This window comes from Aedes aegypti, chromosome 2 (genome assembly GCF_002204515.2).
Source record: "Aedes aegypti strain LVP_AGWG chromosome 2, AaegL5.0 Primary Assembly, whole genome shotgun sequence".
Classification (NCBI taxonomy): domain Eukaryota; kingdom Metazoa; phylum Arthropoda; class Insecta; order Diptera; family Culicidae; genus Aedes; species Aedes aegypti.
The window spans coordinates 69314094-69339744 of NC_035108.1; the positions used below are offsets into that span (position 1 = coordinate 69314094).

Consider the following 25651-nt stretch of genomic DNA (forward strand, 5'->3'; position numbering starts at 1 on the left):
AATCAATCACAAATGTCATAACGCTAAAAATGATTCAAATTGTATAGGCCTATTCACAAGACGTTTCAAATCAGCTGATCGGGAAGCTCTTTGACAGTTCTTCTATGGAAATGACAGCCTCGTGTTTGCAGCGGTCCTCCACCGATGTAAACAAATGCATAGACGGACCTGTCACATGAAAAGGCCTATATGAGCTGTAACATCCTGAGGCTGTGAACCGTTTCACTGATTCTTTTAACTTTTAGTTAAAATTTGACGTTTCGATAGTTATTTTCCCCTCAAATGGTTTAGTGACCTTCGCCGTCTACCCATTTGAGTTTTGACAGGGTGGGTATACGACTGTCAACTATGAACAAAGCTCGCCTAACAATCATCTCTCACAATCAGCCACACGCGGGCCGACCCAAATAGCACAGGGTCGAAAATGCGAGCCAAGCCAAGCAGTGAACCCTGATGCTTTTCAACACTCAAATCAGCATTGTGAGCCACACTAACACACTCACAAAACATGAACGGTTGGCGCACCTTGTTGCGTATACCCCCCCTGAGTTTTGACAGTCGAGTAGTAAGTAGTTCAGAACAAAGTTGATAGATGGTTAGTTATAGAGTTTTCAATCCCGGGAACATTTCCCGGGAAATGAGATTTCCCGGGATTCCCGTTTCCCGGGAAATGATTTCCTGTTTCCCGGGATTCCCGTATTTCCCGGGATTTCTGTATTTCCCGGGTAGTTCTATTGAAAAAGGATTGACCATCCATTTTCAAACCTAAACTACACTGATAAAAATCCACACGCTCGATCTGTGTGTTTAAAATTATGGATCGATTCATGAACGTCCATAAGGATTTGCTATGATTTTCTTGCAAACTTCGTGTGTGTTACACATTAAATTCCTGTGTTTTGCTTCATGGATTGATTCATCAACTGACAACAGGGATTCCATATTTTTTCCACATAAGTTCCCGGAGCTTTCTCTTCAGATTCGTATGTGTCAACCTATGGACGCATAGATCATCACTCCAACACGGATTCAGTGTGTTTTGCTTATGGTTATCTTGTGTCATAATCTTCATGTTCAAGTTGGTCGATTCATTGATTTGCGCAATGAGATTGTTATGATGAAATCCATGAGCTATGCTATCGATTTCCATGTTCAAAGCTTCTAAATTATTTGTGATCAACCCATGGGATGCATAGTGAACTGAATTGCGGTTGGACCTCGTGTCGAACGACAGTCATCATCATGCTTCCAAAGAGAAGAAGCAAATTTTGAAGCTGAAACTGTTAGATGAAAATTTGTGAATTCGATTTTTCTTTTATTAGTGAAGTTGACCGATATACGAGAGTTCTACCTTTCTATAAGAAAACATTGATTATAATGTATAGTTTAGTAGAAAAATCGGATTCCACAAACAGATTTTCCTGGCTTTCAGTTTCGAAAAAAATGGAATATGCTTATCCCTGGCTTCCCAAATTATGGATTTGCGGCGCCCCGCTTGTTGCTGGCTCACGGGTTTGAAAAAAAATCAAGAGAGCTTGCGACAAGCAGAGGAGCCTCGGATCCATATTTTGGAGAGCAAAAGTTTTTCTACCAAATTTCTTCTTTCAGTCCCTTGACATTTATGTTCTATCTCACATGACTATCTAAAGCTACTACATTTTGAATTCAATAAGCAAATCAGTTGGTTTTCATGATTTAATATTTGGAAATTCATGTTTGTTTCACATGACAACCTAATATTGATACACATGTTATTATACCGTGAAATCAATGATGAAATCCATATGGCTACCACACTCAAATCATGTGGTTTTTCTCATTGCGCAAATCTATAAGTAAAACACACGACCTTGACGTGTAGATTTTTCTCAGTGTATCGTATAATTTACTTTTCATATCAGTCTTACCAATGCAATTATCTTGCTAGATCACTAGCTATTGGCCGGTACGCTGATCATAAGTACTGTGCAAAAGGATAGGACAAGAAACGGTCAAGGAATGATTCCGCTACCAAAATTACTTGAGCTGTACGCTGCTGAGAAGTAGAGCTGATTTCGTAACGTCGGTAACGCCTGCTGTACAAATCAAATGGAGCTGTCACTTTTCCTTACGGAAAAATGTGCCGCTCAATTATTCCGCAAGTAAAAGTGACACTTCGCTGATACTGGATCAGCTGTCAAAATTACTTTGGTAAAAAAGAGAAATTTTACTTGAGCGCTTTACGTTTCAGGTGCATACTACACATATACTTGGATATTGATTTGTTGTTTTCTTTTTGTAATCAAATAGTTGTTGATAAAATTGATAGCTCTTTGACGATATGTTTTGTTTTCCAAAATAGATTATATGCTATACAAAATACAGGATTTTTCGAGTGATCATCCATGAATTGAGTACGCTCATAACGTTTTCATGGATTTAACCGTCACATTTTTCATCGTTAGACTCTACTTGATTTTTATTCTAGTGTTTGGAAGGTTCAATTTGATGTTGGTACAGGTCGGACTCGATTACCCGTTGTATCATTTTTTTTCACTCCGGATTATCGAATCTTCTTAATAATCGAATCACTAAAAGAAAAAATAAAATCAGCATTAAAAGAACTAAAATATTATATTTTTTCGTTGTTTTGTTTGTATAATGCAGTGGCGTAGCCTGAAGTTATTTTTAGGAACATTAGGGGTCTTGGGAAGAAATTATTTTGACCGGCATACAAAAAACCTCTTTTTCAAACCCCCTTTTTCACCTACATCCAAAGCTGCAAAACCATTCACTTTGTATGTTGCAATACCAAATTAATTTTATGCATAAAATCTCAAAAACAAGAATATCAAAGAACAAACTCCGGATAATCGAGTCCGTCCTGTACATATTATTTGAACTGCATACGATGTGTCTAGAATAATCTCCACATGGACTCAATATCATAATTTGTGTTGTTTTGAAACCTAGCGTACACAACGAACTCGATAGATTTTTTTGAGAAACATCAATAAATTACTTAAAAAAGAGAATGTAGGTACCATACAAGTTTACTGGTATAAAAATATATAACAAAAATACGAATAATTAAAAAAAATCATCAAATTTGCTTAATTTTCACATTTTTGAAAATTTCCCGGGATCCCGGGATTTCCCGGGAAATGGCAAATTTATTTTCCGTTTCCCGGGAAATTTGAAAACCCTAGTTAGTTATTCTCAAATTACCTGGAGTAGAAAATAACTTTTGAGCTGTCAAGTTTAGCCATGCTCCAGAGCAGGATTATCTTCAACAGGAGGGGACATAGCTATCGAACTGTCAAATTTTAACTAAAAGTTAAACTAATCGGTGAAACGGTTCACAGCCTAAAGGCTATAGCCTATAGCTTATAGCCTATAGGGCTCTGCACAAAAGTCTTCCTCTCTCTTTCACTCTACCTTGAAATTTGTAAATAAGGGATGGTACCCAAATTATGTCACGCTAAATTTCAACTTTTTTGACCCCCTCCCCCCTCTTTGTCACGTTTTTTGTATGAGTCCTCCAAAAATTGTGTAAAACTTGTCACGCTTGGCTGCCCCCTCCCCCTTAGAGCGTGACGTAATTTGTGCATGACCCCTAACAGGGTCAGTAAACGTCAAAATCCCTAGCAAAATGAAAACAGTGAAGTGCCCCATAGCCTTATGAGCCTATGCATGCTATAAAACGTTTGACTTTTACTGTGCGCCCTGTTTTCAAGTTGCCCGTGAGAGAGAACGAGACAGTACCAAAACACGGCGCACAGTAAATGTCACGAGAACAAAAGAATTTATGGCACGTACAGAGGCTCATAAGGACACCCACCCACCCTCTTCAGCGTTATGAAATTTATGACGTTTTAGCGGTTTCGTGTTATTTATGTGACCATGGAAACCAGTGAATTCGGCACCGCCCAAACGTCAAAGGGTTTATTCTCAAATTTAATAACGGCAAAAATGGTCATTTTTGACACCCACCCACACCCTCGTAACGCATTTTGTATGAATAATTTTCGAATTTTGTATGAGCTGTAACATCTCAAGGACATCCACCCACCCCCTTAAGCGTTATGAAATTTGTGAATGGGCCCAAATTAGTGAACCCGTGCATCGGTCCCATGGACCTATTTGACGTTTGAGCCAAAGACAGCGGTACCCAATGGACCAATGCAGGAGTTACCATGGTCACATAAATAACACGGCACCGCTAAAATGTCAAATAGTGAACTTGTGCATTGGTCTAGTGGTTTTCAAGATTTTCGTTGCTAGAAGTTTGAGAGGGTTCGTGAACAAATTTCGTTTCAGTGTTTTTACCACAGTTAACTATCAACAAATTCTTACCCCGTCCATCGGAGTCATATTTGTGGATCATGTGGAACATATCTCACTCAGCTCCGCTTTTCGCCGCTGTCATCCATCATTTCGTTTTGTGCTCCATTCGTTTGCTTCGGCGCGTGCCTTTCGCATCATTGCCAAACAGCAGCCAGCAACCGCAGAAGGAAGAAAAAGTACTTTGTGAAAATTTTCTGGCTTGTCGGTGGTCAGCCATCAGCTATCAGTGCGTGTTCTAGTTAAAAATAGTGCGTAAAGTTGGAATCGAATCGTGCTTGAAACGGTTTCAAAGTGAAAACTAAGTGGCCAGTTACCGGAAAGTTGAATTTTTGACTCAGGTGCGTTGTCGGTTGGGGAGAAAAAATGGATTGAAAATTTCGGCTGATACAGCCACCGGGTTTTGGCTATAGGACGCCATTTTAGTTTATGATCATGGGAGATTTTGCTTGATGGCGTGTCCGGTTAGAACGGCAGGAAGTGTGATCCGGATGCGTTTTTAATGGTGGAAATTGGATTTTTGTTTTTATTATGTTTTCAGGAAGCACATAAAAAAATCGGTCGGAGTAATATGACGCGAGGTGGTAGGGGTTATTCGAGGGGCGGTGGCTCCCGTGGGGGAAGTTCCTATCGAGGAGGAGGCAGTTACCGGGGATCGGACCACCACGGCAGAAGCAGCTATAACGGAAGAGATAACTCTCGAAATCGGTACAGCGGTGGCGGTGGAGGAAGCTATGGAGATTCACGCTCGTCCCGGTATGACAGCGATCGGTATTCCAGGCCGGATAATCGCCAGGGAGGTGGCGGTGGAGGTTACAAGCGAAATGATTCGTACAAGGTAAGATGAAATTGTGATCGGATTGCAGTCCGTTACGTAACAAATCGATTTATGTTCTGCTTATTTGTTTGGAAAGAAGATGAAAATTCAGGGCTGGTAGCGAGTCACTTTTAGTGACTTGGTCGCTTTTTTCGACTGCGTAATATTTGCAATTAAATGTCAGAAAAAAATGCCACTAAAGGAAAAAATCAATCAAAATTTGATTTCTTTTCACTTAATTCGGCTCTTCCGTGGGGTAAACCAAATTTCTCAGTAGGTAGTTTTAGTTTCACAACTGCAAAAAAAGCCAAAATATTGTCTACCCAGCGTTAGCTTTCGAAATCTCCCTGGTGGGTTAAAACAATTTAAATTTAGATAAACCAGATAACACCCGAAGTCGACGCATCTCTCTTTGTTTTGACAACATGGTTTTCTAATTCGATATCGAGTTACCGAATATCAAGTAAAGGAGAGCTGACTGTATCTGTTCCCTGATTCAGCAAATCGGATTTCGAAATCTGAACATCTGGTTGAAGTGATGATACATACAAGAAGCATGTTCTTACATCAAAGCTGAATTCATAAAGGTTTGAAAGGTCCATGTCTAGTTTAACATTATTTATGTTTGTTCCTGATTCATCGGAAGTGACCTCAGAATCCAGTCTTTGCCAGGTCATCTGGACGAAAAGTCAATACCGACAAGAAGCATGTTCCAACAGCAACGGTCAGGCATTGCAGAATTCGCTCTCATTTGAGTATAAAGCACGATCAAAGCAAGCAAAGAAAAACATCCCATCTGTTGCGGTCCACTATCGTCTTTGTATCGCAAGGTGTAACAAGTCTGATAAATGGAAGCAGCGAGCGAGAGCCCCAAAGAGAGAGCGATGATAAAATCTATTTTTCTCGCTAGTTTACCGTTGGGGGTAGGTGTTTTTCTTTACTGGCACGATAAACAATCCACGAACTTCCAATAGCAATAGTGTCCCCCAGGCTTGGAGCATGTTTAGAGGGGTTTTTGTGGAAGAATTAAGCGCCAAGATGCAGAAGTTGTTACTAATCATAGTAGTCACACTAAACAAATAACACATCACAGTAGCCACACTTAACAATTGTTATAGTTTTTGTCACAATAAAACGTTATTCATGTTCCAACCACTGTACGTGAAGGTTGTTCTTTCTACGGCTCCCTGAATATCACCAATAGGTTATGAGCCCAGCCTAGAAAGTTTCTAAACGTAGTACAAGAAGGAAAATTTATCGAAGCGTATTCTCGAAGATGGCACGAAACGGTGGAGGCGATTTAGCGGTTGCAGCAGTTCCAGGTCGAAGCCACAATCCATTGAGTCTGCCGTCAATTCAGCTGCTCCAGGGACGCAACAACTGGTCTACCTGGAGGTTTGCTGTGCAGACGTTTTTGGAGTTGGAAGACTTATGGGAAACTGTGAAGCCTGCGGAAAATCCTGACGGCACATTCGTTCAAGTGGATGCATCAAAAGACCGAAGAGCTCGTGGCAAGATTATTTTACTCTTGGACCCCGTGAACTACATTCATGTAAAGGACGTTACGACAGCCCGGGAGACGTGGTCACGCCTGGAAGCGGCGTTCGAGGACTCCGGTTTAACAAGGAAAGTCGGACTGCTCAGGAAGCTAATTACAACATCTCTCGGAAACTGCGAGTCCATGGAAGCCTTCGTGAATAGCATCATCGAAACGGCCCACCAGTTGCGGGGAATCGGTTTCGACATAAGCGATGAATGGATTGGAACGTTACTGCTTGCTGGTTTGCCCGAAGAATATCGTCCAATGATAATGGCAATCGAAAACTCTGGACTCAAGATCGGTGCGGACGTGATCAAAACCAAGCTTCTGCAAGATGTGAGTACTTCCTCGTCAGCATCAAGTGGTGCTGTCTTCGCAGGCAAGCGGCAGAACTGGCAGCAAAGACAAGGCGTCAATGTGAAATCAGCAAGCAACGGCCCGAAATGCAGGAACTGCAAGAAGTTCGGACATATTGCCAAGAATTGTCCGACGAAGGTTTCGAAGACCGAAAATGGAAACGCTTGGTGCACCGTGCTATCAACCATTGCCGAAGATGATCAAAATTGGTACTTCGATTCTGGAGCTTCAAGTCATTTCACGAAAACGGAAGATTTTTTGGAGAATTCCTGTCGGTGCGGTGGAAAAGTTCTAGCAGCGAACAAAGGTTCCATGTCCGTAGTTGCCAAGGGAACAGTCAAGATTTACCCGGAGTGTTGTCCTGAAGATTCGCCCATCGAAATGCATGACGTCCAGGTAATTCCAGAGCTTTCAGTAAATTTGATTTCCGTGAACCAGATAGTGAAGCGAGGCCACACAGTTACGTTCAACGTGGATGGTGTGGAAGTTATCAACCCGGCGGGACAGGTAATCGGTACTGGTACGAGGTACAATGATTTGTTCAAGCTGGACCATCTGGTGTCGCGCAAAGCACTGGCGTGCTCTTCCTCGGATAACCTGGACCTGTGGCATAGACGGATGGGGCATCTCAACATCAACAGTCTGCATCGTCTGAAAAGTGGAATGGTCACTGGAATGCAAGTACCGGATACCCCTACGACAAGAGTAGACATGAAGTGTAAAATCTGTGCGATGGGAAAACAAACGCGACTCCCGTTTCCGAAGTCTGGTTCAAGAGCGAGTGAAGTCCTAGAGCTGGTACACTCCGATATTGGCGGACCGATGGAAGTCTCATCCCTGGGTGGCAGCCGATACTACCTGACGTTCACGGACGACAAATCACGCAGGATCTTCATTTACTTCTTGGAAGACAAGTCTGGAGAAAGTGTCTACAGGGCATTCGAAAATTTCCGAAGCATGGCTGAGAAGCAGACAGGTAAGAAGCTAAAAATTCTTCGCACAGATAACGGCAAGGAGTTCGTGAATAAGCAGTTTGAAGATTATCTGCGGCGACTAGGGATTCGTCATCAAACTTCAGCGGATTATACTCCGGAGCAGAACGGGCTCGCGGAGCGAGGGAATCGAACGATCGTAGAACGAGCAAGATGTATGCTGTTCGAAGCAGATCTACCCAAAACGTTCTGGGCCGAAGCGGCAGCCACAGCTGTATATTTAATGAATCGATCGCCAACCAAAGGACATGAGATGACCCCTGAAGAAGCTTGGAGTGGGAGGAAGCCAGACCTAGCCCATATACGTGTTTTCGGATCTCCTGTGATGGCGCACGTCCCTAAGCAAAAACGAAGGAAATGGGACGCAAAAGCTGTCGAATGTATACTAACTGGATTTGATGAAGACACGAAGGCCTATCGTCTGTGGGACACTCAATCAAGAAAGCTGATCAAGTCACGTGATGTCACTTTCCTAAGCGAACAAGCGAAGACGGTAACACAAGTCAAGCCTACCCCGGTGAGCACACGGAAGACTATAAGCCTAGATTGGGACGACATAGTTTCGTATGAACCAGAACCAATTCATAAAGTTGCCATCGATGCACCGGATCCCATGGAAGCTGTTCATGCAGAAATGATCGATGAAGCAATCATGACAAGCGATGAAAGTGATGAAGAGAGTGCTGATGAAGTTGTAGCGGCTCCGTCATCTAGTGAGCATCAAGTTCCATGTTCAATAGAGCCACCAATGCTGAGACGAAGTGGAAGAGAGCGGTATCTGCCCGACAAGCTGCGAGATTTTTTTTTTTTTTTCCAATCCGAGGACTGCCGTCAACCAGATTTACAGAAGAAGTTGGTGAAACAGGTGAGGAACCCGCAGTCACCCGGAGATCGGAAGCCGTAGCGGAAGAAATGCAGCAGTCACAACAAGACTTAGTTACTCGAGACAAACCGTCTGGTGGTGATGATCCTCGCACTCCATCCGAAGCTCTACAAGGCCCGAAATCGCAGCATTGGAAGGAAGCAATGGATGATGAATTTCGCTCTCTGGTCGATAACGATACTTGGGAACTCGTGGAGCTGCCGCCAAACAGGAAAGCCATCGGATGTAAATGGCTGTTCAAGTCAAAACGAGATGAGAATGGAAATGTTGTGCGGCACAAAGCCAGACTAGTGGCACAGGGATATACCCAAAAATTTGGCGTGGACTTTGATGAAGTGTTTGCGCCAGTAGCCAAGCAGGTATCCTTGCGTACCCTGCTCACTATAGCAAGCCGACGTGGAATGATCGTCAAGCATGTAGATGTGAAGACTGCATATCTCCACGGGATACTGGACGAAACGATATACATGAAGCAGCCGGATATGTACCATACAGGAGGAGCGAATGTTGTTTGTCGTCTCAAGAGAAGCATCTATGGACTCAAGCAATCAGCTCGTGTGTGGAATCAACGAATTGATGGCGTGTTCAAATCAATGCAGTTCGTACCATCCAAGGCTGACCCGTGTTTGTATGTAAGAAAGAAGGGAAACCGAGTAAGCTTCATCCTGATCTACGTTGATGACGTCATTATTGCCACGCAAACTGAAGAGGAGTTCGAGCGGATTTTTGAAGTTCTGCAGAAAAACTTTACCATGACGAACCTGGGCGATGTGAAGCATTTTTTGGGCATCGACATCAAACGCAAGTCAGGAAGTTACACGTTGTGTCAGCAACAGTACATCCGAAAGCTAGCGGAACGATTCGGCCTACAAGATGCGAAACCATCGAAGATCCCGTTAGATCCTGCATACCTTCAGCAGAAGGAGGAGGAGGATTGCCAACTACCGAACAACAGTCAATATTTAAGTTTAATTGGAGGTCTGCTGTATGTATCCGTGAATTCTCGTCCTGATGTATCAGTAAGCGTGTCCATCCTGGCACAGAAATGTTCCTGCCCTACTCAACGAGATTGGCAAGAAGCAAAGAGGATTCTTCGATATCTGAACAGCACCAGCGATCATCGTTTACACCTTGGATCGACCTCAACTGGACTAGAAATGTTTGTGGACGCCGACTGGGCAAGTAACCATCGTCACCGAAAATCAAACTCTGGATACCTGGTGCGTTACGGAGGAGGTTTGATCAGCTGGGCATCGCGGAAACAGAGCTGTGTTGCGTTGTCCTCTACTGAAGCAGAATTCGTAGCGTTGACGGAAGGATGTCAGGAGCTCAGCTGGATAAAGAAGCTATTGAAAGATTTCGGCGAAGATGTCTCAAGCCCAGTACCCACATATGAGGACAATCAAAGCTGTATCAAATTAGTTGAAGGAGACAAAATTGAGAAGAGAAGCAAGCATATTGATACGAAGTTTTTCTACGTTAGAGAGCTGAATGAAGAAAAAGAGATAATGCTGAAATACTGCCCTACTGAGATGATGTTAGCGGACATTTTAACGAAACCTCTGCAAAACGTGAGAATCAAGACACTGCGAGAGAAGATTGGGATTCTACCAGATCTTGCCGAGGAGGAGTGTGGAAGAATTAAGCGCCAAGATGCAGAAGTTGTTACTAATCATAGTAGTCACACTAAACAAATAACACATCACAGTAGCCACACTTAACAATTGTTATAGTTTTTGTCACAATAAAACGTTATTCATGTTCCAACCACTGTACGTGAAGGTTGTTCTTTCTACGGCTCCCTGAATATCACCAATAGTTTTATCATACACTACTATCCCCCCAATCTGATCAAAGTTGTAGCAGTTTACGATAAACAGTCTCTCATAATGTGCAGCATATTATGATAGTTACAGAGAGCGATACGTGAGAGATTCTCTCAATTTTCTCAGGATTCAATCCCTGGCAACGGTAGATAATTTTAAAAAAGTTTGAGTAGTCCCATGCCTGGCTTTACCTATTATTTATGTTTGTCTCCTGGTCCACCGGAAGGGACCTCAAAATCCGCTCGTTGTCTGGTTATCTGGCCGAAGTATCGATACATACAAGAAGCATGTTCTGACAGATACGCTGAGGTTAGTTCATGAAGTTTGAGCAGTCGCATGCCTAATTTTGAGCTTTATCCATGTCTGTCTCCTGATTCACCGGAAGTGACTCTAAAACCCAGCATTGGCTGGGCATATGGTAAAATTGACAATATTGAAAGTTGATGTCTTGCATTGGATTTCTGAGATTATTCCATGACGTGCAAGAAGTCGCATATGTTGTTTCGGATCAAATTTAAATGTGTGCCTTGGCTCCTACCCGGAAAGTACTTCCGGAACCAGGTTCCGACTTTTGCCTCATGCAATAAAATAAACCAAATTTATTTATTTATTTATTTGAAACACATCAACAGGCAAATCAGATGACAAAAACTTAACAAAAACACTAAACAGTCAAGAGATAAAATTTAAACTAAACTCCTCGTTTGTCAAAAAAATGATAAAAACCTTCGGCGAAGCATCTCTCGGGTGGTATTGAAATCGAACAATGATGCGACTTTATTGAACACTCGCTGCAATCCTCTAAGTGCTCCGTGAAATCCGTAGTTTGTTCGAGTTAGAGGCAATCTCAGCATGACGCTGTTCTAATGGGAGGACGGGCATTTAGATGGACTCGCTCCAGGATTGTCTCACAGTCGATACGTCCCAGTAAAACGTCTGCAATAGTTAAAGCTCTGATTGTATCCCTTCTGTTCCGGAGGTCTAAGTCTATCAATCGGCATCGACTCTCATAGCTCGGCAAGCGGAATGGATCTCTCCAAAGTAATTTACGGAGTACTAATCGAAGAAATCGGCGTTGAACAAATTCGATCCTTTCTGCGCCATTATTATAAATAGGACTCCAAACAGCAGAACCATATTCCAACGTGGAACGCACGAAAGAACAATAGAGTGATTTTAGACAGTAAATGTCGCAGAAATTCAACATGAATCCCAAAGTCTTTGACGCTTTACTGACAGTTTACAAGATATGCTGCTTATACGTTAACTGTGAATCAAGGAACACGCCCAAATCCTTGATGTGATTCACACGTTCAATTTTCGTGCCAAGCAATCTATAATCGTACGTGATTGGTTGCTTTTTTCTAGAAAACGTGATGATGGAGCACTTGGTAGGGTTAACCACCATTCAGCGAGCACCAACTGGCGAAATGATCGAGTTGCTATTGTCGGTATAAACAGTCGACAACAGAGCATATCCGTAAAAATATTTTCATGTCGTCTGCATACGATAAGCGGGGGCCTTTGATAACGAGATGGACGTCGTTGAAGTAAAGTAGAAAAATCAATGATCCCAGGTGACTTCCTTGTAGTATACCGGATGTAGCGTGAAAACTGTCAGAACTGCAATTGCATATCACAACTCTTAGCTGACGATTGATTAGGTAAGAGCCGAACCAGCTCAGAAGATTACCGCAGACGTCAAATCTGTCAAGTTTGGCAATAGCAATATCGTGATTAATAATAATAATAATAATAATAATCCATTTATTTATCTTTTGATAATATACAATAAATACATACAAATTCACTTAATTATCTATACTTATTTTTTATCCACATTGCACAATTTCTTTTAAACTCTGAGACAGATCTTGCATTTCTAACTTCGATTGGTAATTCATTGAAAATTCTAATTCCATTATAATAAATTGATTTTTGAGTACTTGTCATAGTAAACGGCACAACACGTAAATCATCTCTTCGTCTAGTTCTATGGTTATGTATATTTCGTCCTCGTATGATGATATTCGTCAAGTATTCTGGCAAGAGTTCATTGGTCATTTTGAAAATAATAGTTAGCACATTAAAAATTATACGCTCTTTCACAGAAAGCCATTGAAGCGCCTCTAACATGTTTAATATTGGTGTATACCTGTTACAATTTAAAATGAATCTCATTATTTTATTTTGTAGTCTTTGCAATCTATTTAGGTGCGTTTCACTTGCCAAGAATAGCACTGAAGAGCAATAATCAATATGTGGGGCCACTAAGGTTTTATATAAAAATATTTTGCTCCAAAACGTGAGTTGACTGCTCAAACGGATCAGTAAACCATATTTTTTTGCTACTTTTTTTACTACGTTATCTATATGCGCTTTAAATGTTAATTTTTGGTCAATTAGGACCCCAAGGTATTTAAAAACATCAACTCTCTCAATTTCATCTCCTTCGATACAAATTTTTAATTCTGAATAATTTAATTGCTTCCTATTACCATCGATTTAGTTTTTTGAACGTTTAATTTCAGCTTTTTTATTTTTAACCACTTATTCAATAATTTTATATCACTTCTAATTTTCTTAATTGCTATCTTTTCATCTTTTTCTGCAATAAAAATGACAGTATCGTCTGCGAATAAATTAATATCACAATGCTGAATAGCTCTCTTCATGTCATTAATATATAAAATAAATAGAATCGGCCCTAAAACGCTACCCTGTGGAACTCCAAGCGGCACTGATTTTGGCGAAGAAATATGATTTCCGTATTGACATACTTGTGTGCGATCAGCTAAATAAGACTCAAACCATTTGAGGACGTTTCCTCCCATACCATATTTACTCAAAGTTTTAATCATTTCCGGCCGTGATATAGTTTCAAATGCACGCTTAAGGTCTAAGAACAAAACAATAATAGTTTTCTTTTCTTCGATCATTCGTTTCCATTTGTACAACAATAAATTCAACGCAGACTCACATGAATGATTTTGCCTAAATCCTGACTGTTCATTTATTATAATTTTATGGTCGTTCAAGTACTCCAGCAATTGGTCTTTAACAATGATCTCCAACACTTTCTCGTAAATAGGTAACATGTTAATCGGCCTATACTCCTCAGATTTCGTTGTACCGGATACTTTTGGCATCGGAATCACTGTGGATTGCTTCCAACTACTAGGGAATTTGCCCTGCTCAAGAGAATCATTAATTATTCCTAATAAATATTCTCCAGTTATTTCTAAAGAATCTTTAAGGACCTGTAAATTTACATTATCAATGCCCGATGAACTACCAATTTTGTCAATAGCTTTTATCAAAGTTTCATAAGAAACTCGATGAAAAACGTTCCAGCAATTTGTGATATGACTTTCATTGTTTCCAAAGCAGTCGTAAACATCATCTATGCTTTCATTTATTTGTTGTACGCTGTTAACTTGTCAAAAGCGGCCGAAAGGTCAGTATAAATAGCGTCAGTCTGCATTTGAGCGATCATACTGTCGGTAATGAAAGTGGTGAAGCACAGTAGATTAGCGATGGTTGAGCGTTCGGTGGTAAATCCGTGTTGATCGGAATCGAGCAGGTGCTTGTAGTGAGAGAGCAAAGGTTCCATTACAACAAGCTCGAATAACTTCGAAACAGCACTCAAGGACGTAATACCACGGTAATTATCTACGTCGTGTTTCCTTCCTTTTTATGCACCGGGAACATGTTTGCCACTTTCCAACAGGAAGGAAAAAATCCGGAAGAAAGAGATAATCGGAATAAACAGCAGAGCGGTGCAAGCAAATTTCCGATATGCTTTTTGAGAAATGCTAAGGGAACTCCATCTGGTCCAGGATGGTTGGACGATTTCAACTGCGAAGCGGCCCTGGATTCAGCATTGATATCCAACTCAAGACTCCCCGGAGCTTGGCCATTTATGGGGACATTATTGGCTGCACGAATCACCTGATCATTGCTTATACTTTCCCCGCTGAATACGATGACAAATTTGCTAGCGAAGAACTCAATACAGAGTCAGAATTAGGGCGAATGTGAACACTAATACATTGTCAGTAAAATCGGTTTGAAGTTCAGCGGATATAATTTCAATTCTATATTATGTTTCCGATCGATTCAATAGGATGATGCATTTTTGTATGATCCATTACAATATTACTTTTGTAACAAACCATTTGATTTATTTTCATATTACCCTGTCCATAGGTGATGGGATTGACGGTGATTCATCAAGTGATTACATATTGTTGATATTGTGAAAAATTACTCTAATGCTAATATATTGATCGCGAAAATTTATCGTAATTATAACTTATAAAATGTAAGCTAGTCTAATAGTTTTAAGTTAAATAATGACATGTGTTTCAATGCTTAAATATATTTAACACTTGATTTATCACACCTTCAGCATGAGTTTAGTTACTGTCGCATGATCTAACACCAGATAACTACGCGTAATGCTGGAGGGACCGGCAGGCCTACTACCAGTCTCTACTAACACTCAAATCACTAACAAGACTGGGAAACCAACGATCACCTTCTTCAGTAGCACTATTTCTAATAGTAGTATTAGTTCAATATACATAAATCTTTTTCAGTAGACCACGAGGCGCAAGAGTGGGTGCGGGTGGTCTCTGCGTCTCACAGGTCATTGAAAATAGGCATTTATGTTAGGTTTACTAACAATGTAGTAATTATTACCTTAGTAATACCGTAAGGTGCTGTAATTCAGCGCATCGCCTAAATCCGTAAGCGTATTTGGTCCAAAATTTGTTGAAATTTAAGAAAAAATTTGAAATTTACCCATACCGCTATTTGTATATGCTGGTAATGCATCATAATTCCAATCAAAATTATCATTAACAATAATTTACGATTTTTGAGAAATATTGCAAAATGTTCTGAATTACGGCATTTTACGGTCTTGCGTTATTTAGTAAGGTAGGTTGTAGCGGTATTAGAGATGGTTTAGTAGTGTTACTGATATATGTATAATAATTAGAAAACCGATGGCACTGTTGTTACTGAAATGTTTCATTTTTAACTATCTGTTTATAATATAATATAATATTGTTGAACAAAATGCTGTAATTTATAACAAATTTAATTCTCTAAGCATTCTTGCACTACTTTGCATTTATCACACCAACACTGGCGACATTAGCGTTCTTTGAGTAGTATTATGTAGTAGTAACCTCTATCGTTTTTATTCTAACGATCATAACATTACTGTGAGCGTAGTAGTGGAAATAACATAGAAGTAGCTTTTGTATTTGTAGTTAAGGTATCATGGTATTAGTTCTCTGTCCTTTGGTTCAGAAAGGGGTATGGGCGCGTTCTGCCAACTCGGTCGAGGCAGATTTCTTGTGTGAACAAGTTACAACATGGACGTTCTAAAGTTCCAGAATGAAGTGTTGTGCATTTGAAGATGGGATGGATTCGCGTTCGTGCTTTACTTCTGCTTATCTATAAAGTTATATACAATGACTGACCCTTAGCTTAACTATTTGAATTAACAGTTGCAAATACAATAATCGTTTTGAGCTTACTAACATGTCGTCGCGTTAATTTTATCTTAATGATCTTTTATTTACATCCGTCGATCCATTCTGAATGGCCGTTGTGAGAATATCACCAAGAACTTCTTACATGCAATAAAGCTGGATTGTCATACATTGAAACATCAAGGTTCTCGCTCTTTCGGATTCTTTTTTTGTTGTTTATCATTAGTTTCAGGGATTGTTATCGTGGGAATCCAAAGAGCGAATTTTGTATGACTTCAATGTACGCCAATACTGCCATCAAGCATGTAACAATCACTAACATTCATTCTTTCTTTATCCTTGTTTTCATATCTAACCCGCATCGAGGAATAATTCATCGAAGAGGAAAGGCATCTCTTATCATGGCAGCGTAATGGCCGAGAAAACGTCGGTTTGCGGTCGCATCTCTCCATTCTCGGTTCTGCCCCACGCTCGCCAAATCGATGCGCACTTGATCCGCCCACCTAGCTTGCTGCACTCCACGCCTTTGTTAAGTATAAAGTTTCTGTAATCATTGAATACTAATTGAAAGGTAAATCAAATGAACTTATTATTTAACTAATAACAAATTTGTTCCACAGAGCGATTTACAAAACACCACACAAAATCCCTCCTTTCACATATCCTTAGGCAAAACACTTCACTACCGTTATATGTATGACTGATTCATGTTCTTTCGACCTTGCATCATTCATACGTGTAGGGGAAGTCTAGAGTAAAAGCAAAACTTAAAGAACCTTCTGGTCAAAGATGTTGCGTTGCCTACTTCCAAAACTCCAAATCCCTCGGTGTATTATGGACGGTATGAGTTTTCAAACTTATGCTGGAGACTTGGCCCCTGACCTGACCCCCTTGTACATCAATAAAATAAAATAAAAATAAACCATTTGATTTATTTTCATATTATGAACAACATGTTAAAATAAATAAAAAAGCATCATGCGCCATTCATCAAAATTGAGGATTGTTGCGCCCCTCGGTTTTTCGTCTCCTTCAGTTTGACATCAGCGATTGCGCCTTTCTACCTCATCCTTCTGGTTTGACTATCATCAGCTTCGCCGTTTTGCTACGCTCTTTCACACGAACCTTCTTCACTATGGGCCTATTCACATGACGTCTCAAATCAGCTGATCGGGAAGCACTTTGACAGTTCTTCTATGAAAATGACAGGCCCGTGTTAGCACCGGTCCTCCACCGATGTAAACAAATGCATAGACGGATCTGTCACATGAAAAGGCCTATCGACCTTCTGCACACTCAGTTTTAAATGCGCCCTGCTGCCACACTCAATCGCAAATGCGCCCGGTTACCGCAGGGGGAGAAGGTGGGCGAAATTGACGTCAGAGTTCGTATCGAAAGAGAATATCAAATGCGCCTTTATGTTTTTCTCACTTATTTCGTGAAAAACGTTATTTTTAAGAAACAGTTGTGCAGTATATGATTGTAGTTTATCAAATAAACTGTTAGGTGAATAAAACTCAATTTGTTTACATTTGTCAGTTAGGCCGTTGTTCTGGTACTGTATTGAACTGACAGATTTCCTGTAAGCAGGACGAGAACCTAACATTCCATTCCATCGAAGAAGGAAAACCCGATTCTTTGCGCTGCTCATTTACGTACTTCCAGAAAGATTTAGGTTTGCGTTTAAATTTCAGTTCTATGCTTCGCTGGTACTGCGAAAAATAGTGGCGTCTGACACGTTGGTACTCGTAGTTCTCTCAGATAGTAGCTTCGCAATGAAGGTGTCCGATACTATGTCTAATCTCACCCTTCACCCTTCTTTCTACTTCCACCTACTTCTATAAGTACCAAAAAAAAACGCATTTCTTAAAAATTGCTCGAATGAACATTGTTGGATAAACAGCCATTCACTACCTCCACACCCACCTGCTCAGGAACAAATTCACATTCGATTTAAATCTCATATCTGACAGATAACTGTTAAGAAATATCCTGAATTACTGCTATCCATATAAAACGTATTTTCAATTGAAGTCATATTTTTGGGTACTGCTTGTAGTTTTGAAGTCACTGTTTTAATCATTTTAGTAATTAAAGCGACGATTAATTTGCTATCTGACCGCTACCACCACTGGAAATAGGATGATTCCTCTACTAAAAAAATTTCCCATCTTCTTATGTTATTTCAGGATTCAAGAGACCGTCGTTCTCCGGACCGCAAGAGGCCTCGTACGGAACATTCATCGCAGGTAATTACCCCCATTGATTGGTAGCCAAATAGGTAAATTATGCGTCTACAGAATACTCAGATTTATGCATTTCAAGACCGTTTTAGAAGAGCGTTGAGAGTTGTTCCATTACTTTGCATCCTCATCGACATTGGTTTTTACTTGAGCTAATCTATTTTTTTCTGTTTATTGTACCCTTTCACAAATCCTTATTTAAAAAGACGAAGAAGAGTAATAGAACAGATAGTATGAACTATTTTCACAAGCTTCCTCTTTGAGACCAAAACTGTACGAAACTAGAACGAATAATCTTTCAAAACTGAAAAGCATTACCGATTCGAACTGAATCTAAGAACAAAAAAAGTCTGTAACAAGTTTGGTTGAATCGAGAGAGAAGCAGGAAATGCTTGAAAGAACCGGTTTGAGTTAGCCAATTTCATCTCCATCCAGTAATCGAACGAGCAAAATCTGCAGTCTCTGATTAACCCGATCGATGCGTGGAGAATGAAATATCGGATTGGGACAGAGAGCAAGCGATTTGAATGAAGAAAAACGGCAGCCTTTCTGTAGATTTTCCCAGTGCGCCCGTCATGTCATGTAGAAGAACTTGAACGTAAAAGTACTAGCGATTCATATATTTCTCGAGTGGAAAATCCGAACATTACTCAATGGACTGTGACCGTCGCCAGCCGCGTACCGGCAGCCTAGTCCGGAATCTACTACGACCAAGCGATTGAATGCGATTTTGAGAGTGAGCGATCAGTTTTGTATTAGCCACGTGACGCGAATAGCATCTCTTCGAGTCAGATCTCGGCGTGTAAATCACACCAATCTTCGTGTGTTGCTGTTACAAAAAAGAGACAGTTCCAATCCATAACAGGATCAGGATGAGTGTGCGAAGCTGGAATGAGCCATACCTTGTTATATCTAGTTTGTGTTTGTCCACCTTTGCCGCGATGGCGTTTGTAGCAAGTGCGGAAACCAAGTAGGAAAAGACGTAAATGATACAACCTTCGAGATGTGTAACGATTGGGAGATTACTTCAACGATGAGCTTCTTGGGATCTTGCGTGGAGCCGGATCCGAATCGATATATTATGTTATGTAATTTTTTCCTTAAGCCAGCGCCTAGAAGCTGACCGCTTTCCAGAGGAATCCTGCACTGCGAAGCAGATAGGCTTCTGACGGCAGCGGCCAGGATGTCTCCTCATCTATTTATGTTTCCTATTTGTCCTACCAACACTTGACTCATCGCGTGGCTACTGAAATTACCCACAGTACAAGACACAGAATGCGGGGGACGACCAGGAAGTGTGGTCAGAATGTTTCTTATCTTTAGCCAAAAATAGAGAATAACCTACTAAAAGCTCACATTATAGCACCAAACCACCAACAATAAATCCAAAATATAAACATCCAATACAATCTTACTCATAACTAATTTCTCAACCTCAATCTTCATCAACTTCGATATCTTTCCTGCGCCTGTATGTATGCCTGATTCACACACACAAATTCACATGCAATTCGAATCATGCGCGCAAATGTGTTGTTCCTGGTGTCGCGGAATGGCCAAACACGAAATGATCTTCGGTCGGCGACATCATTGATTGGATGTGACAGGGCGGAGGTCGCCGAGATTATGGTGGAAGCAGTGGAGCCGGAGATTATCACCGTAGGGATGGTAGTGGTGCTCGCGGAGGCTCTTCCAGTCGTTACCATGATGGTGGTAGCTCATCCTACGATAAACGTGGCAATGATCATCATTCCTCGTCGGTTGGTAGCAGTGGTGGAGGCGGCGGCGGTGGAGCTAGCCGTGATCGAATGGATAATCGCAGTAGCAGCCGGGGACGCGGAGATAGATCCCGGGAACCGATGGGACCACCAAGGTCGGTTGCTCCTCGTAACAACACAAATCGGGGACCACCGATCCGCACTTCGATGGGTTCGCGTGGGTCGGCACCGATGTCGACGCTGCGCCGGGGTTCGACACGAGGTAGGCTTACGAGTCGTTTCAGGAACGATGGGCGCCGCGGGATGATCACAAGTCGTATGGGAAGCAGACGGGACGTGAGACCAATACCGCCCAGAAGAAACTTCCCGTCAATTCGAGGCAGACGGGACGGCATCGGACGCATCACCAAACGAACGATTATGGAGTCATCCAGGGTGTCCAGGAAGTAAGTGATTTTGCGATTTAATTTTCAATGGCTGGTGGCAGGTCTCTTTTTAGATGTTTGGTCTCTGATGCAAATCTCCAAAAAAGTCTATTTTCAATGGAGGGTCTCTGAAGTCTCTATTTTAACCAAAACGTCCCTTATATTTTGCTTACTCTGCAGTGCAGTTCACATGTTCTTAAGGAATTTCTTCTCAGATACCTCAAGGAAAAGTTTCAGAAATTCTGCAAGAGATTTCATCTGGTATACTTTCAGGGACTCCCCCTAGAGATCTCTCCAAAAATTCTACTAGCGATTCCTCTATCAATTCTCCCAAGACTTTTTCCCAGTGGTGCTTCGAGGAATGCTTAGCGAAATTTCTTCAGAGATTGCTCTTGGACATCCTTCCAGGCTAAAATTCATCCAAATTTGCTCCCAGAAATTGCTTCAAAAAGACCTCCACAAACCTTTCGAGGCAGTATATTAAACACTCTTAGAGGAATTCCTCAATACTTTCGACCAAGAATTCCTTTTAAAGTTCTTTCAAAAAAATATCTAGGAATTTCATCAGTAATCATTAAAGAATTATTCCTGCAGCTCTTTCAAATGTTTTCTCGAATAAAATTTGCATAGGTTCTTCATTATAGATTTCACACCAGCTAATCCTTCAGTAATCATTCCAGTAATTTCTTCGATTGTTCCTACACAATGTTTTCAGGGATTTCTTCAGATAACTTTCAAGGAATTCTTGCAGAATGCTATCAAAATATTTTTTTTCAATTATCTTAGCGATATGTCGGAAATCTTCCAAGATTTCCTCTAGAGTCCAGAATTTCTTTTAGAGAATCATGTGGGAGTTAATCAATTGTTATTAGCATTTAATCAAGTTTAATTAGAATGTTACCTTAGGATTTCCTTCTGAAATACCCTCTGGATTATATAAAAATTTTCAATATTGTTGAACTAAATCCCTGACATTTTCTTGAAGACATTCCAGCAAAAAAAAATAGTTAAAGACATTGTTGGGATCTGTCTTAACGAAATTCTGGAAAAGTTCATGGGGAAATCTTAGTATGAGTTTTTGGAATAATTCTTTAAGGTTTTCTAAGAGAAATTTCTGATTGAAACTTTAAAGAAATCACATCTTATCTTCTAGTTGCCGTTAGTTTATTTTTCTTGGTACCTATTTGGTCTCTTTTTCATGAGATATCTTGTCTAGAAAGATCCTATTTTCAAGAGACTTAAAAAGTCGCTACCAGCCCTGCATTTCGCATCAAAAGATGGGTCTCCATCAAGCTCGATTGCTTTGCCAAATTTTAACAAATCTTAATTTTGCAGGGCTCTGATCAAGCGCGCTCTGGCTGCTGCTAAGGAGCTGGATGACGATCAAACCACCGAAAACGAAGGCGACGACGACGATGAAGTCGATGAGGAGAAGGAAGTTTTGGAGGGTGATGATGAGGAGGTCCATGACGAGACCAGGGATGACGAAGAGGAAGAGGAAGACGATGGGGATAAAACCGTTAAGGACGAGGACGAAGAAGAAGAAGACGTCGAAGAGGGAGACAAGACCGAAGACCACGAAGACAAGGAAGGTGATGACAAGGCCGATGATACCAAAGAGGGAGAAGATGGCGAAGGCGATGAAAAGAAGGAAGCTCCCTCCACTCCTAAAAAGAGCGTCAAGAAGGTGGCTGCCAAACCGAAAGGTACCCCAGGAAGTGAAAAATCCACCGACAAAGATGGAGAAAGGAAGAAGTCCGACACAAGGATCAACACCAAGTACACCAAATCGTTCATCAAGTTGAACTGCGTTCAGTGTCACACCAAGTGCATCACATTCAAGGTAAGCCACAAATTCCTCAATTGGGTGTTAACAGTTAAATGCATCTGCCTTAGCTACCATTTGAAGGTTAAGCCACCCATGTGTTCTGTCTAACGAAATTGAATTTTAGAAATCGATTATTCCACAATTGATTCTTTACAATCTTGCCTTCCCTCTTTACAGGAATACCAAAATCACTTGTTCCGTGGATTGCATCGCACTGCAATGCGCCGCGTCGCGAACAAGACACGCGAAAAGCTGATGGAAATGCGTCAGGCCCAACGGGCAGCCCAAAAGGAAGAGGACGAAAAAGTCGATGAGAACAGCGAGCAGAAGTCGTCCTACTGTTTGCTGTGCCAGTTGAACTTCCGGCAGCCGAAATCCGTCCACCAGAAATCGGACGGCCACAAAGAGATGAAACGGTTCCTAATGCCGTACTGTGCCACCTGCAAGATCCACTTCAAGAGCCCCATGGCCTACGAAGCTCATCGGGCCTCGTTGGAACATCTCAAGTTCAAAGCCCGCGTCGAACGGTATGCCAAGGATGACGGCGAAGATGGTGCCGAAATCGATCTGGAGAACTTTACCACTGTCGATGAGGTTGGCAACGTCGACGAACCTACCGATACCAGTAAGGAAACCCTTTCCACTCCGAAGAAGGGAGAATCCGTTGGAAGGCCAGGATCGGACGATGAGGACGACAGCGATGACGAAACCGTTATCGGCCGCGAACACGTCAAGAAGGTTGAAGTGCAGTACTGCGACCTGTGCAATATGTATCTGCCCCGAAGAGATGATCCGGAACAAATGGTGGCGATGCACTGCAAGACCCGATCACATCTCAAGCTGTACATCCACGAGCGAGAGGACAAGAAACTCCGGGAACGGGCTGAACGGATCCACAAGAAGAAACTCAGCGATGCGAAGGCCAAGAAAAGTAAGCTCGATGTTATTTCAAATGTATCATTACCCCAATTATGACACTTTTATCCCCCACAGATGCCAAGAAAGAGAAAGATGCCAGCATATCCGAGGCTGACGCCAGTGAGAAGCAGGATTCCGCCGAGAAGAAAACCGGCGAGGAAGGAGAGGGCAAGGAAACCACCACGGACGATCAGATGTGGGAAGTGGTCGACAACGACATTGGCGATTTGCTGCGCGAAGTCGGAGGCCCAGGTGAAGACGGTGAAGAGGAAGAAGACGACGAAAAAGCCAGCTCGGAACGGTACGATAAATTCAAACACACCGAGAAGAACGGACTGGACCAGAGTAACATTCATGACAGCACCGGCGAAGAGGAAGCCGCGGACAAGAAAACCGGATCGAAGAAGGCCTCCAACGGTGATGTCAACGGAGCCGAAAAGGAAGTCAAGGCTGAAGCCTAAATCGGACGCAAGTTTTTGATCGTGTAATTGTGGACACAACATTTCGCTGTAAGTCATCAAGGTAGTATAAGTGTATACCTTATCTCAGTTTTAAATTTTCAACCTTCCTTTTTATCGAACAGGATAAGAATATTGAACTATTAAATATTAAAAAAAAAAACAACAAACTTAATCGTATAATGATAACGCTATAAGCTACCGTAACTAGAACCTCACATTGAAATAAAGGAAGAAAAATATTTCCATCTTGTATCTGTCTGTGAAAGAAAAGTCAGGGCTGGTAAATCACTTTTTAGTGACTTCACCACTATTTTCGACTTCGCTACTAAAGTAATAATTTACAACAGAAAAATGGTCTTTTAAGTCGCTATTTTCATACTGGAGTTCATGCTCATCAACCGAGGAAGTAGCATGCACTCGACGATCCCGAATACCATTACCCCGAAAGTCAATACCCCGAATGGTCAAGTACCCCGAACACCAATACCCCGAAATCCATTACCCCGAATAGTCCGTTACCCCGAATGGACCGAAACCCCGAATTTTCTTGGCACAAAAAATTCAATATGAAGATCTGACGAATGAATCTCATATAGGGTAAATCGCCAAATGTTGAACAGTTAAGATAGACTGGTGGTGGTTGGTCCCTAGTGATAAATCCTACCTCCGTTCTGGTCACGATCTTCAGATTATCGTGATTCGTCAACATTCTTATTGATAAAGTGGGGGGACAGGCTTGAAATGGGGTTTGAAAGAAAAGAATGTCAGAACAGGTATCCACCGGCGACGCCAAACGGACCAACGTAATGTGGTGTAATCTGGGATTTGTGGATTGAATACTGATATTTTTTGCCAAGCATCAATATGGGTGACTTCCGAGGATAGCGAAACGTAAGAGGGGTTATGACAAGGTTGTGGGTAAATCCATCACATTGGGGTTGTGACTCTGTGTATTGTCAGGAATAGGGTCTGATTGGTATTGTAGTATGCAATAGAGTTCGGAATTGATAGACAGACTTTGAGGAAAGAAGTTTTGAACGTAAGGCAGCAGCACCTTGGATCTTGGAGGGCGTTGGTCTGGAGAGTTGGACAGCTGTTTATGCTGGGTTACATTACGTAGAAAGTGGAATCTGTTTTGCTTCGCATAAATTATGGGAAGTATTTGAAAATGGTTTCTTGTTCAGATTATGTAACGCTAGAAAGAATCTTTAGCTCGGCGTTATATTAGGAGGTTATTATAGTGCAGGGTCGAAGAGAGGATGAATATTTGATCACTTAAACTTTACGCTGCAAGATATTCGTAGTCGTTTTTCGTTTTTTTTCTGATGTACAGGTATAAACAGGTATATTTAGCCTAAATAATGAACAATCATACGCGTAGAGCCTACGGGTCATGAAGTTAGGATTGAAATCAAAATAATATTGCGCATTTCTTTCACACCACAGGATTATCGCAGAAGTTTTTACATGTGCGGAGGTGCCGGTAGAGGTGCGCGATTGCGTCGAGTCGGGTCGGTGTTTTCAGCGGACTCATATTTCGCAAATCGAAGAATGAGTGCTCTGAGGGCATCAACATGATTCGATGCGGTCTCACACTTTTATTTGTGCTTTTGCACTTGTCTTATTAAATAGGAATACTTTGTGTTAGGGAAAGTGGAGGAGAATAAATTATGATTTATTAGAATTTTCTAATAGAGGCAGAGTTCACATGTTACTTAGGTATTTGAAAGCAAATGAGAACCACATTAAATAATAGATAAACACTAATGCTCATATTTTTATATTTTTATATTTTTCATTTCATCACGGTCCT

General features: G+C 41.3%; 1 protein-coding gene across 2 annotated transcripts; it reads left to right on the top strand.

The window, feature by feature from the left end:
• Positions 1-4428: 4428 nt before the first annotated feature.
• On the top strand, positions 4429-24077 carry LOC5566214 (zinc finger protein on ecdysone puffs). 2 transcript variants are annotated; one of them, XM_021841160.1, is made up of 7 exons: positions 4429-4664; positions 4865-5161; positions 18435-18494; positions 20096-20652; positions 21967-22474; positions 22637-23390; positions 23453-24077. In XM_021841160.1, the coding sequence occupies exons 2-7, from the start codon at positions 4895-4897 to the stop codon at positions 23836-23838; spliced, it is 2532 nt and encodes an 843-aa protein (XP_021696852.1). In that variant the 5' UTR covers positions 4429-4664; positions 4865-4894; the 3' UTR covers positions 23839-24077. The 2 variants fall into 2 exon arrangements, with proteins under 2 accessions (XP_021696852.1, XP_021696853.1); XM_021841161.1 differs by having other exon boundaries at positions 4449-4664; positions 18695-20652.
• The last annotated feature ends 1574 nt before the right edge of the window (positions 24078-25651 follow it).

Coding starts and splice junctions, on each gene's coding strand:
- LOC5566214 (XM_021841160.1), top strand. CDS start 4,895: ATGACGCGAGGTGGTAGGGGTTATTCGAGGGGCGGTGGCTCCCGTGGG. Junction 5,162..18,434: donor AGCGAAATGATTCGTACAAG/GTAAGATGAAAT, acceptor ATGTTATTTCAG/GATTCAAGAGACCGTCGTTC. Junction 20,653..21,966: donor TCATCCAGGGTGTCCAGGAA/GTAAGTGATTTT, acceptor TTAATTTTGCAG/GGCTCTGATCAAGCGCGCTC.